The sequence below is a fragment of the Martes martes genome (assembly GCF_963455335.1).
Source record: "Martes martes genome assembly, chromosome: 15".
NCBI lineage: Eukaryota > Metazoa > Chordata > Mammalia > Carnivora > Mustelidae > Martes > Martes martes.
In genome coordinates, this window is record NC_137903.1 from 65,999,674 (window position 1) to 66,014,180 (window position 14,507).

General features: G+C 44.7%; 1 protein-coding gene across 1 annotated transcript in view; it reads right to left on the bottom strand.

The window, feature by feature from the left end:
* Positions 1-2,869: 2,869 nt before the first annotated feature.
* LOC308355965 (uncharacterized protein) overlaps positions 2,870-14,507 on the bottom strand; it is a 60,633-nt gene continuing 48,995 nt past the window's right edge. The window contains exons 14-18 of the mRNA XM_080824516.1: positions 12,465-12,607; positions 11,140-11,339; positions 9,077-9,429; positions 7,139-7,208; positions 2,870-4,938 (exon numbers count right to left, since the gene is read on the bottom strand). Coding sequence (XP_080680642.1) covers positions 4,518-4,938; positions 7,139-7,208; positions 9,077-9,429; positions 11,140-11,339; positions 12,465-12,607 — 1,187 coding nt within the window. The 3' untranslated portion in view covers positions 2,870-4,517. The remainder of the gene's footprint in view (positions 4,939-7,138; positions 7,209-9,076; positions 9,430-11,139; positions 11,340-12,464; positions 12,608-14,507) is intronic.

Below are 14,507 nucleotides of genomic sequence, written 5' to 3' on the forward strand. Positions count from 1 at the left end.
TTTAGGATGACACAGGACACACTGTCCCAAAGCATGGCACCCTGGCACACTGAATACCTTAAACTGGAAGAATCTGGGAAAATGGCAGATGTAGGAAGGTCACTCTGATCTCCCCCAACCCCTTGGCCCTTCCCTGAAACGGGCGATGAATCTCCCACGTGAACGATACCCTCTCTGCACCAGGAGAAAGGAAGACAGCATCATCACCAAAGACAGGGAACGTGAGGCTTGGAAGTCTGTACAAACCATCCTTGTTAAACTAACCCTTACCTTCCTAGCTCCTTCTTCACCATCTACGACCCCTAGTCCAAACCTGTCTTGTCAATTCTTTACGTATGTGTTGTTTCTTTGTCCAAAATGTATAAAGCTTCCTGCTCCTGTCCCTTCTTCTGGCCTTCATTCTCTTGTAAAGGCTCCTGTGTGCGTGTAAAAATGCAACAAAATTTGCATACTTTTCTCCTAATTATCTGGCTTTGTCAGGTTAGTTTTCAGCCTCTGCCAGGAACCTTGAAGGGGGTGAGGAAAATTTTTCCTTTTCTGTAGGGATATGTACTTAACTGTGGGGACTCCAGAACGAAGATCTGCCCTGGTTCAGTCCCTTAGTTGCTGTGTGGCTTTGGGCGAATTCAGTAACCTCTGTTCCTCAATTCCCTCGTCTGTATAATGAGGGTTGTAAGAACCCTACTTTCCTCCTAGGTTGCTGAGAGGATTAAGAGGTGATGGCGGCTTGGATTACGGTGGACCCGTCCAGGCTTCTCCTGCTGGCCTTTACCCACAGCTCTTTTCTGTTTCCAAGGAAGAGTCAGCAGGTGAGCTAAAGCATGTTGACGACCCTTTGAGGTGGGAAGCTGATAAAACGCAAGCCAAGAAATGAAAGGGGAGGAATGTGAGAGTAGAGGGTTTTTTATTGGGCATGTTGATGATGCATTAGCAAAGTATGTAACTCCAAAAGAAAAGCCAACAGTGGGACATAGGGATACAGTTAAATAGCAGCTTGCTAGGGTACAGTGTTGGGGTCTTGGAGTCCCCACCCCTAAGTAGCTAATTTCTTCACCTGGTTCTGGACAATTAATAAAATAAAACAAAGAGTGAAGACTGAGTCCAAAACACTCATTTCACTACGGATAGAGGTTAAGTGAGGACGTACGGGTCTACAATTATAATAAAAAATTGGTTAAATAACAGACTAAGATAATTTATTTTTGTAATTTCTGGCTTTATTTCTCAAGTTCCCATCACCATAAAACCCAAATACTTAAAAAAAAAAAAAAAACAAACCCAAATACTTTCCCCGGACTATTTACTATGAAATTTCAATTCCCATTTAAAATGGTTTACTTGCGGTGACTTTTTCATGACGCGTCTTGTTTTTCAAGAACGTGGTCGTGGAAGGTGATGAGCTCGGAATTTAGAAGTCTATTCAAAGTGTAGAAAGGAGGTGTCCGGCTTAGAGCTTCTTCCATAAAGCAAATCAAGGTGGTAAGAAGAGAATGGAGGTGTTCGCTCTCAAGGCCACTGGTGAGGAGGGCTGGGCATTAGGGTTGCATATGTTTGGCTTCAAATCTCTGTTCTGTGACCCAGGGAAAAGTACTTAACTTCTCTGAGTGTGATTTCTCATCTAAAAATTAATATGTGGAAAAAATCACCACATTATATCATGTAATGAGCTAATAAAGACATCTCAGCTCTGCTTTCTTCCCCAAGAGCTTGGGCACAGATCACTAAATGTGACATTGCTACAGTGGGTCACTTTTAGTTGGATTTGAAGATCCGGAGTTAGGTGTCTCTTCTACTGGGTGATGTTTTTAGTAAAAAGCTAGACTTATCAACAAGTCATGTCAGGAGCTCCACTCCTAGTGACTGAGAACAATTCCTCCTTGGCTGATGTTTACCTGTTGCATTCTGGAAGGTCCATCTGGGAGTACATGGATGGCTGTGGTGGTGGTGGCAGTTGTGGTGGTGGCAGTGGGCCTCAAGGATTTGGTGGGGGTCACAAGGACAAAAGAGTGATCCTAGCTGGGAAGTGCTACCAGAGAATTCATGGAGACCCCAGGCCATGTTTTCTGATGAGGCAAAAGGGAAAAGAGCTAGTGTTGGTTTCAAATTCTTTAATTCAGAAAACTGAAAATGTCTTCAGACTCTTCAGCTATCAATGGTCAAATAACTGTGTATCTAAAACCCTATATTGCCTGCTGTGTACTTTTTCTTCATCTTCTGGATGAGGATACTGAGGGTCAGAGAGTCACTTGGCCAAGCCCTCCCCGCTAGTGCAGAATTGGGGCTATAATCCAGATCAAATTCTAGACTTAGGGCTTTCAACCAGTACCCAGAGGTCCCACTTACTGTAGTTTACTCCAATTGCCATATGGATTGCTTGCTGTTGGTGGACTGTCCTTGTTCATTTACACGGCTGAGGTCATCTGAGGAAATGTCTCCTGTTGGCAGGAGGAAGAATGTGGGTAGAAGAGGATAGACAAGAAGTGTCAGTGGGTGAGGCCACTGTTTAATCAGCAATCCTTTATTTAGCAGCACTTGGCGTCAGGCAGTGTTTTAGCTGAACAAGATTCGGTTCCTCTCGGTAGTTCACCATTAGGAGACGGATTCAAAAAGAATGTTACAGTTGACCCATAATCAGTGCACCCCTGCACAGTCAAAAAATCTGTATAACTTCTGACAACCCCCACCCCCCAAACTCAACAGTACTGTTATACTAGTAACTTACTGCCGGCCAGAAGCCTCACTGCTAACATAGTCAATTAACACGTGTTTTGTGTGTTATTTGTATGATAGACTGTATTCCTATAATAAAATCAGCTAGAGGAAAGAAAGCGTTACTATGGAAGTCATAAGAAAGAGAAAATACATTTATGGGACTCTACTGTATTTATTGAGGAAAAAAATCCATGCATGAGTAGACCCATTCCCTTCAAACCTGTGACATTCGAGGGTCAGCTGTGTAGGCGACAGTGAGGAAAGGGCAATGACAAAGCAGGGCATGGAGTGAAGTCGTTACAAAGCGGGGGTCAGCCCTGCTCTGAGGATTCAGGGAAGGCTTCACCGAAGGAGATCACTGAGCCCTCTCTCGAAAGACAGTGGGAGTTTGATTCCCAGTGGAGGCGATGGCTTGCGCTGAAGTGAGGAGGTGCGGTGCGGTTCAGAGGCTGGTGGTATTGGCCAGTAGGGGTGGAGTGGGGCTGGGAAGCTGTGGGCTGGGATTCCGGCCATTAGGCAAATGGGCTCAGATCACGAAGGGTCTCCTTTTCCAGGCTAAGGAATTTGGACCATTATCTCTGATGAAGGAGACACTTCCGAGGATTTTAAACTGGAAAGCCATGTGTCTGCACTGGATCCTTTTTGTCTGCCCTGCCATGGTCTTTGCTGTCTGTCTGCACTGTCGGAGGCTGACTGCCATGGACGGAGGCTGACTGCCATGGACGGCATCGGTCCGTCTGTCAGCTCCCTAGGATTGCCGTGAGAAGGTGTCACAAACCAAGTGGGTTATTCGCTCACAGTTTTGGAGGCTAGAAGTCTGGAATCCAGGTGTCGGCAGGGTTGGTTCCCTCTGGAGTTTCTGCGGGAGAATCCATTCATGCTGCTACCCTAGCTGCCGTCTGGGCGAGGCTGGCAGGTGCGTCGCTCCAACCTCTGCCTGTCTTCACCTGGCATTTTCTACCATGTCTCTGTCTGTGTGTCTTCTTCTCCTTTTATAAGACACCAGTCATATGGGATCTAGCTCACCCTGCTGCAGCATGAGCTCATCTTAAATTGATTACATTTGCAAAGATCCTATTTCCGAATAAGGTAAGGTACCATGGATTAGGACTTGAATATATATTTTTGAGGGAGACAATTCAGTCTACAACAGTTGGCAACCTTACCCTTTCAGTTTTGGTTGGGTTAGGCCATTGGGGAGCATGGGCAGGGGATGAGAGGGACGGAAGGAAATAAAGTTAGAGAATTTATTCCCAAGCTCTGTACTTTTGGGGTCACCACAAACTGCCTTCATCTGTCAGCTGAAGATCGTAACCCTTGAGAGGTGGCCTCTCCACAAAGAAGTGTCTCTCTTTCTCATTCATAATTGTTTTCTCCTCTTGCCTCATTAGGCCTAGGAATGGTAAAAATATCTCACAGTTACTAGTTGGGAGTATTTTATTATCCCTGTGATTTCCCTACACTCTGCCCAAACCTTTTGTAATAATCTCCATGTCAAAATGTCCACAAATTACCTAATTTGACTGTCGTCTTATTCCTACCGAGATCTTAATGGCAACAGTGACACTATTTTTATTTTAGCATATTTGCTCAGGTAGCAGAGTAGAATATGGATAGGAAAAGGAGGCAAGAAAGGAGGCACTGAGCCTAGAGAGAAAGACAGTACAATAATTCAGATAAGAAATGACCGGACCTGAGCTTGGATGATAGCAGTTAAGACGGAGAGGAGAGGAGGGAGGCACAGAGTATGTGGAGATAGAATTCATGAGGCTGGGCACAACTCCGGTGATTCATGAGATTCGTCCTCACCAAATCCGTATTAGGTAAGGGGAAATTCTATCCTGTAGATTATCTCGTACTGATTTCAAAACAAGTGAAGGTTTACAGATCAGTAGAAGAGAGGCAAGGAGGATAGGTGCCCCCCAAACTTTTAAATAATGTGACATGGAGGCAGGCTTGGTGGAATCAGGAACAATTCGAGTTTTTAAGGGTTTCAGTGTCCTGTCCCACTGGGTCAGGACGGCATTTCTGGCTCCATCCCATTTTCCAGGGCCCACGAGGCGGTATTGGTAAGGAGTGCATGGTCCAAAGAAAACTTCCCAGGCTAGTCTGGGATCCTTGAGGAACAGAAGAGGGACACTGGGCTTCGCGCCTATGCATGCAGCAAGGTCATCCAGGTACGGAATGAACTCAAGTTTGTCTTCACTGGTGTCTTTCGTCACATCCCTGAGAGGAAAAGAGATGGACCATTTTCCATTTTCAAGTTATAAGTCACCCCTCCTCCCACCATTTTGTTTCTTCTTACCAGGGTCAAACCATGTTTGGGAATGTTTTTCTACGTAGCAAAGGAAAAAAGTGAGAGGGGTTTATCTACAAAGGGTGTTGGTGAGAATAATTCATTTTACTAAAGGGAATGGTAAAAGGAGGCCCTTGGAGAGGGGCTCCAGGTTTGGGTTGTTGAATTTGATATGAGGTAAAAATCTGGTCAGTCCAAAGACAACAGTTGAATGAATGAACGTGATCAGAAAGCATCAATATGGCCGCATATTTTTTTTACGTTAATGTTGAGTTGAGACAGCCATCTGTGGTGTAACAGCACTGAACATGATGCAGACCTGAGTATTGTATATGAAAGTTTATTCCTACCTACTGCCTCTGTTAGTAAACTTTCATAATGTCCCTATGTCATTCATTCATTCATCTATTCTTTTGATAAATAAATATTAAGTGTCCATCCTGTGACAGGCATCATCCTAGGTGCTAGGGGGCCAGCAGTGAATAAAACAAAGGCCTTGTCATCAGAGAACTTACATTCTAGTGAGGAAATTAACAGATTATAAAAACCCCCAGCCAGGACGCCTGGGTGACTCAGTCGGTTAACCGTCTGCCTTCAGCTCAGGTCAGGATCCCAGGGTTCTGGGATCGAGCCCCGCATCGGGCTCCTTGCTCAGCGGGGAGCCTGCTTCTCCCTCTCCCGCTGCTCTCCCCCCTCCCCCGCTCCCGTGTGCTCTTCCGCTCTCACTTGCTCACACTCTCTTCCTCAAATAAATAAATAAAATTAAAAAAAATATTAACCCCCCCAGCCAAATAGATATGTAATAAATCAGGTGGTCATAGGTATTATCAAGTAATACAAAGGCAGGGAGGGGGACGAGGCACCGAAGGCACTGGCTGCGCTGCCATGTTTATACAGTGTTGTCAGGGGAGGCTTCTCTCTTACGAGGTGAGGTTTGACAGACTGAGCCTGTAGCTCTCTGGTGGGGAGAACGTCCCGGGCAGAGGAAATAGTAAGAGCAGAGGTTCTGAGGGGCTGTGCCTTGCATGTTTGTGGACCAGCGAGGGGGCTGGGGTGACTGGAGGAGTGTGGGTGAGGTGGGAGGACAGAAGGCCGTGGGGGCCAGAGCTGGCTGGAAGCTCTGGAGGGCTGCAGAGTTGCAGGGAAGTTTCTAGGAGTGAAATGGGAAGCAGTCAGGGGGCTCCGAACAGAAGAGCAGTCGGTGTTGCTCACTCCTGCTGCGGTATCAAGATCTGACTGTAGGACGGAGCGGAAGCAGGGAGACTAGAGCAGGGGCGACAGCAGGTGTCCTGGTGAGACACGACGGTGGCCTGGTCTGGGGTGGCTGTGGGGGTATCTGGAAGGGTCTGGAATCTGGATTTGTTTGAAGGTAGGTGGGGACGGTATTTGCTGATGTGGGGTCCGAGAGAAAAAGAGGAGAAAAGGATGATTCTAGGGTTCTTGGTGGGCCGACTGGGATGAGCAGCCAGTGACAGAGAAGGGGAGAAGTCTCAGAGCAGCCCACGTGCAAGATGGTTGGGCCGGTGATGGGGGCGAGGGTGCGTTTTTAGACCTACTCAATTTGAGAGACCCCAGTGGTGCCCAAGTGGACGTACCTGGAGGGACTTGGTTTGGGAGTGGGAATTCTGGGGAGAGAGATGGAAGCCATACTGTACGATGGCACTTAAAGCCACAGGCCAGGACGAGGCCACCGAGGAGTGAGTGTTAGCAGAAGTGAGAAAGAGGTCTGAGGATTAAGGCTGGGCTTCACCAGTTTTTAGGAGCAAGGAGGAGGTCCACCAGTAAATTCAGAGAAAGAGCAGCCCGAGAGGTAGGAGGAGAACCAAGACACAGGAGAGTTCCGGGGGCCGGGGTACCCACGATTGCTGTCTGCTGGGGGCCGGGCTCTGAGTTCTACTGAGGTGACGCAGCGGGTGCCCCCACGGACACATCTCAGGCCACAGATCTAGTTGGTAGAAGAGTTAAGGTTGAAAACAGACTCTTCTGACTCTAGTGCAGTGACCTCCAGCCTGCTGTAGTGCTTCTCTAGGAATGGGGTATGTGTGTGTGTGTGTGTGTGTGTGTGTGTGTGTGTGTGTAAGGAAATACCCTGGTAGGTTTTCCTGGAACGAGCTGCATGTCACGTCCTACCTTTCTATGAGCTGCTCCTTTTTAGTAGCTTCGGCCATCAATTTTTGGGATGGAGGTATCTGACAGAGTCCTGTGAAAACAATTGGAAACACATTAATGTCACCTGTATCTTTTCCTTCGCGCTCTCCTCCCCCCCACCATTTCTGGCCCCCGCACTGCTCTATCCTTAGGACATGTATCAGTCAAAGCTCAGCCTGCAATTAGAGGTCATCTCCGGAGGCAAAGTCCTCTTCCAGACCCACTCACTAGGGTCCTCTCCTGCAAGAATGACGAGGATGGACACCCCATGGCCTCGCCCTCCGCGGCACGGGCCCCCGGTCAGCAGCACCGGCTCCAGCTGCGTTATCTGCCCGTGTACCGCCTGTATTCATACACGAGGTTGTCTGTATTATGCGGTTTGTATACGCCTGTTTGTGTCCGTGCGTGTGTGTGAGACCCATTCGCCGGTTCAGCGTAAATACTAGCATCGACCTCGTGTTTATAAGCCTGCCTGCCGGTCTCTGGGCCTCTCGGAGGCTCTGACTGCTCCAGTGGTGAGAAGTGGTGTCTCAGCCTCCCACCTACACAGTCTCAGGGCATGCGCTCTGCTCTCCCGGCTGGGAGACTAGTGCTGACCCAGAGCATGGGGTCCCCGTGTGCTTGCGCTAGCTCTGCCTTCACTCTGCGCGGTGCTTGTCACCGGCACCACTTCATCCTGTGAAGAGTGGGCAAGACCTTCCTTGGCATTTCCCGGATTGCCCCCGAGGCTCTCTGGAGAAGCCTGTGATTACTCCGGGGCTGTGAGCTAATCGAGTTTCATTTTGTCAGTGCTATCATTCTGATAAGCGTTTTTGAGCTCATTATCAAACACTAAAAAAGCCCAAAGTACTGTCGGGTACTTAAGAGTCTTCTGTGGTTTTACTATAATTGGATAATGCTGTCAAAGCACTTTAATTGGCCTTAAAGAAACAAAAATTTGTGATCATTTAATGGAAACGTGTGGCATTGGATGTCTATTACATTTGTACAGTGTGATAAAAGTCGACACGCCTTAAGACTGCATTATGTGCTATTTGTAAATTATTGGTGATTGTTTTTATTCATAAAGGACACACTTCTGCTAAAGGACAGCTGATTGGCTCAGTAGTGATTCCTGTTTTTATTTAAAAAATCACGCAAGTGCAATTCTTTAAAATGCTTACTCATCTAAAACTTGCCCTGCTTTAGATAGGTTTGAAAATAACAGCCAGAGAAGAATGACAGCTGTCAGTTAATAACCTTCACTGTGTGCCAGGCACGGTGCTAAGCCCTCAGCAGACATTCATCCTGCGACATCCTTGGGAAAGAGGTTTTATCATTCCTGTTGTTCAGATGAAGGGGTCTGAGCTTCAGAGAGGTCCTCACAAAGCTGATGAGTTTGAGTTGGGACCGGACCCCAGTAGCCCTGACTCCCATCATTTGTGCTCTTACAGTGAAAGTGGACAGTTTAGTGTCCAGTATCTAAAAAAAATTTTATAGGCATTTCTCAAAGGTTACCATCTCCTCAGAACTCAACTTTATTCACAGTGTGCGTTAGTCCAATAACTTTCTTCGGAAGCGGTACAAAATTCTACTTCTAGAAATAAATGATAAGAATTACAAGTAAATAAACCAGACTAGACTAGAGTAGAACAGAAGAGGGGATCCCGAAGCTTCAGTAATTTCAGTGAATCTGAGAGATGGGATTATATGTTGTTGTCCAAATTTACTCCACCCACAGAATCAAAAACCTTTTTCCACTCTGTCATGTTAGCGATACGAGCACACCCACCTGATAATATCACCCACAGATGAAGTTAAGTATCCGTTAAATTCTTGATATTTTATATTACTTTAGCATCTGTGCCACTTGGGCTAAATCACAAGGCACTCATTTGAAGACTCAGATGGTCACATAGGGCTTTAAAAAGAGTCAAGTACCTTTGAATACTCTCGTGGCCCAGCGTGCTTGGAGCTCCGTGCCCGCTAAGATGGATCCTTTAAGGCTGATGAAGCCAATGAGAGCTAGCGTTGCTCTCTCTAGGTTTGAAGGAAAGACCCGCTTATATAGGAATATCTTCTTTGTACTGAGGCTTTTAAGAGGTTCTTCGAGAAAGGGAAAAGAATATGTGTATCCTGTCGCAAAGATCACAGTATCGATGTTTTTTTCCACCGTTCCGTCTTCAAAGAGAGCAGAGGTTTCTGTAAACTCCTTCACGCTGGTTTTCATGGTGACTGTCCCACAAAGGATACAGGTTGGCAGTTCGTCATTCACAATGAATTTTGATTTTTTCCTTTGACACAGAAGAGAAAATTATTCATTGTGCTTATGTCTATGAGATACTGGAGTGAACTCTTCATTTGGTCAATTTAAGGAAGACTGTCTGTCAAGCACAGGGAGTGAATTGACCAATGTCTAGTTCAAAGTTGCCTCTCCAACTTTCTGTTGCAATAACACGTTTTGTCCTCCTATTTCCGGTAGGAGGCATGTCGACAATGTTTAAACCTATTCTTTCCTGCTTGGGGTTTAAAATTCTCTTGGTATCTGGAGCAATACTTTCCCTGAAGCATCAGAATTGAGTAGGCAACAATCCATTTAATAATTTAATCCATTTAATAATCAGTTTTGGGTCTCACCTCACCCAGGCCTCAAAGGATTGACAACAGGCAAAGAGGAAGTTACCAAGAAATTTTTGGATAAAAATAAAAAAAAATCTGAATCCATTTATGCTGACAAATATTTTCATTATGAACATCATTCTGTCTAATCACAGCAGACATAATGTCTTTGTAAAATAGACATTTTGGGGCACCTGGGTGGCTCAATCAGTGAGTGACTGATTCTTGATTTGGGATCACATCATGGTCTCAGGGTCATGTGGTCAACCCAAAGGGGGCTCTGCACTGGGTATGGAGCCTGCTGGGGAGTCTCTCTCTCCCTCTCCTTCTGCCCCTTTCTCCCTCCCCTGCTCACACATGTCCACACATACTTTCTCACTCTCTCTCTCTCTCTCAAAAAAAAAAAAAAAGACAAATCATCCATTGCCATTGATTTTCTTTATAAGTTGAGAGCTGTCTTTTTTTTTTTTTTTTAAAGGCTCCCTGCAGAGCAGAGAGCCCGATGCGGGGCTCGATCCCAGGTCACTGGGATCATGACCTGAGCCGAAGGCAGAGGCTTTAACCCACTGAGCCACCCAGGCGCCTCTAAGTTGAGAGCTGTCTTACCAAAGAAAGATATTTGGGTCAAGCATAAAATAAAAGTCACCTTTAATGACCTTATATTCATTATATATATATATATTATATATATGTATATATATATTATATATATACACACACACATATTATAATCATTTCAAAGGTTTCCAAGGTTTTCTTTCTCTTGCCGTGTGCAACTTTATACAGATGTATATTAAAACATGTAATTCTAGGAATTCCTGTTGGAAATGCATCCTTTAATCATCTAGCCAGAGACAACACTGATGAAAAGTTATCTGTACTTATGATGCTGCAAATATTCCATGTGTAGACAATAGCCATTCCAAGATTCCTCAAAACCAATTTTAATTTCTTGATTTTCAAGCTCAAAATGAAAAGCTTTTATCTTCATTTTCTTCTAGCCTAATGAATTCCTACTGTTGTTACCAGACAGAGAATACTCCCATCTCAAGGACTGCTGTAGCACCTGATGGACATTGTCTTAATTAAGGAGCTAAGGGGGCGCCTGGGTGGCTCAGTGGGTTAAGCCTCTGTCTTCTGCTCAGGTCATGATCTCGGGGTCCTGGGATCAAGTCCCGCTTTGGGTTCTCTGCTCAGCAGGGAGCCTGCCTCTCTGCCTACTTGTGATCTCTCTGTCAAATGCATAAATAACATCTAAAAAACAATTAAGGAGCTAAGGTCAGAACAGAATAAACAAAGGCAGCATTATAATTATTGAAGATTTTGAGTTCTGAATAAAATAGAATGAAAAATAATTTTCCCATTAAATAAAAAAATTTAAGTACCCCTTTGTAATACTTAATCCATAATTCTCATGGTTAAATCTTTTATTCAGTTGCCTCTCTTGAATCCAGTTTAGCACACACGAGGGCAGAACTTGTGTGACAAAATCAAGGCATCTTCTTGTAATCACCATATTAAATGGGTAGCCCCCATCTGAAGAGCGGTGGAGAACCCAGGCACCAGTCCTGGTACTGAGAAGTACCTAGAAAGTAAGGCAGGATAAATATAGGGACATCATCTTGTAGTATTTTTCCTTGGTGTGCTTCAAATGTTCTGATAACACCTGATCCTTTTTTTGAAAAGTTTTTAATTTTAATTCCAGTTAGTTAACATACAGTGTTCTATTAGTTTTGGGTGTACAATATAGTGATGCAGCATTTCCATACAGTACCCAGCGCTCATCACAATGGGTGCACACCTTCATCCCCATTACCTGTTTCACCCATCCCCCCATCCACTTCCCTCTGGGAACCACCAGTTTGTTCTTTATAGTTAGGAGTCTGTTTCTTGATTTGTCTCTCTTTCCCACTCTTATTCTTTTTCCCCATTGTTTGTTTCTTAAATTCCACATGTGGGTGAAATCATATGGTATTTGGCTTTTCCTGACTGACTCATTTTGCTTAGCCTTATACTCTCTAGCTCCATACATGTTGCTGCAAATGGCAAGATTTCATTCCTAATCTGTTCCTAACTGGTAAATTTGTACACAGATCAATAAATGACTTCTGTTGTTGCCATTGTAGGTATGCACTATTCATCAGGCATCTTTTTCCCATCTAAGTAATATCGAATTTAAAGTGATGTTTTAAGAGAGCTATTTTAATTGGGTTAAATCAAAATCTCTTCTTTCCAAATCGAATCACTGTCCTATAATTTATGTTAAAGTGGAACAGAGTTCTAATTTGTGAATCTGTGCTTGGACTTTCTAAAATCATTAAATATACTTTGTGGGCAGAGTAAAGGTTGCTTTTCTTTTAAAACAAATGTGGTCAGAAAAACACCTTCCCTTTTCTAACTTTATATGGGAGTTTTGCCAGAATCACAGAGGGAGAGTGTAAAAGAAAGATAATTGGTCTGGGTGGAACGAATGGCCCACATGGTCTTGTTTCTGAAACCGTTACCTCTGAAAAGTCCCTAGTGGTCTGACATCCATGCAGTTTCCTAGCCCCCTCTTGGAGATGGTTCACTCCTGTAACCAGTGGATTTTTTCACTCATGCTATGTCCAGATGATTTAGCAACTGGCCAATGTGTTTTGTCATCATGTCTGCCTCTCTCCAGACACCAGAAATGATGATGGGGTGAGGGTGTGAATTCACCCGGGGGTACCTGCGCTGCCGTCCGACTCAGCTCCACGGCCACGTCTCCTGCAGTGTTCCCAAGACCGATCACTAACACACGTTTGCCTTGAAAGCCTTCTGGGCTGTTATACTCCTGACTGTGCAGGATCTGGCCTTTAAATTTATGAATACCTGAGGGGAAGGAGGGATCAGAAAATCAGAAGAATCTAAAGTTGTAATTCCCTAGGATGCAGGCATAGGGTCTGGAGGAAAAGGAAAGTTCCAGAAATACGTCAGCCTTTTGCTCTTGCTGCTAATTGAAGGAAGTAGAAGCAGCACACCATCTCCCTCCCCACTGGATTCTGGGAGCCCAGATATAGACTGAGTACAACCTGCAGGAGATTGACAAATGCGGGAGAATTTGTATGCCACACGAGTGCTCCCTTTGAAAGCAGTTACTTGGGGGAACTCGAGCTCACTGCAGACAAACCTCTCATGCATGATCCTGAACATCGTAAGCGAGAATTAGACTGTATTTTACCCAACAGATATAGTCTATAAGAATATGGCTTGTGTATATAACATATTTACAAATTGGGGCACCTGAGTGGCTCAGAGGGTTAAGCCTCTGCCTAGGCTCAGGTCATGATTTCAGGGTCCTGGGACCGAGCCCCACATAGGACTCCCTGCTCAGGGGGGAGCCTGCTTCTCCCTCTTCTCCCTCTCTCTGCCTACTCTGTCAAATAAATAAATAAAAATCTTAAAAAAAACATATTTACAAATTGAATTTTAATTTATTTACAGTTTTCCACAGAAGAAATTTTGTGGCAAGTTCTCTTATACATAAAGTCATTCTTTTTGTGGTTTAGGCTTGCTACTTGTACTTAATGCTTATTTTACTTTATTCTGTATTATATGCTTAATGCTTTATTATGCCCTCTGCTTATTTATACTCCATTCTTATATTATTTATATTTGGGTTACTACCGATCTTTCCAGTTCCTAACACTCTGTTAATAGCAGGACCGTGATTATGGTATTTATGAACATGAGAAGGGATCTCAGAATATTTCTTCTCTTGATTCATTTTTGGCAACTATGTCCTTGGCATCTAGAAAAAAGACATAAAGCATGGATTTGTGTAAATGAAGACTGGGAGTGACAGAGGAAGTAGAGGTGTTTGCAGTGGCGGCTGTAGCCTGGGAATTACGAGGTGGCAGAAGGACCAAGAGGGATGGGGTCAGTGACCATCGGACCCACAGGTGGGTGAGACAAAGGTCTGACAAGGAACCTGAAAGGGAAGCTTTCAAGTACTTCTGAAATTTTAAAATAAAAAGAGGAAGTTCGGGGTGTCTGGGGGTGCAGTTGGTTCGGCGTCTGACTCTTGGTTTCATCGCAGGTCGTTTTTTTAGGGTAGTGAGATCGAGCCCCGCATCTGGCTCCACGCTTGGTAGGGAGGCTAAGACTCTCTCTCTCTCTACCCCTCTGCCCCTCCCCCCACTCTCAGTCTAAAATAAATAGAAGTGGGGAAGCTTGAGCGGCTCAGTCAGTTAAGTGACTGCCTTTGGCTCAGGCCAGGATTGCAGGGTCCTGGGGTCAAGTCCTGTGTCGGGCTCCTTGCTCAGCTGGGAATCCGCTTCTTCCTCTGCCTGCTGCTTTCCCTCTCTCTCTGACAGATAAAGAAATAAAATCTTAAAGAAATAAAATAAGTAGAAATAAATCTAAAAATAAAAAAATGAGACTGTCTCCCAGAATATATCCTTCTCCTATCATCCAATGATTGATTGATTCATGTACTTAATAACATTTATTGCATCGGTAATATGTGTAACACAATATTTTAATTGGATTCTTTGCCTCCTAAGGCCCCCAAAGCTGGAAACTGAATACAATCCTGGCCATATTCCAAGGGATGTGTTAAGCCCACTGTGCAGAATTTGTAAAGAATGTGTATGCAGATCCATTTTGGGATCCCTAGCCCCTCACTCACTTTTGGGGATTGGAGTCGAAGTAGCCAGGAGTTGGAAATTGGAGAATGTCAGGAAAGGACGTAAAGTGCTGTGACGTTTTCTGTCCCCGGGACATGGAGGCA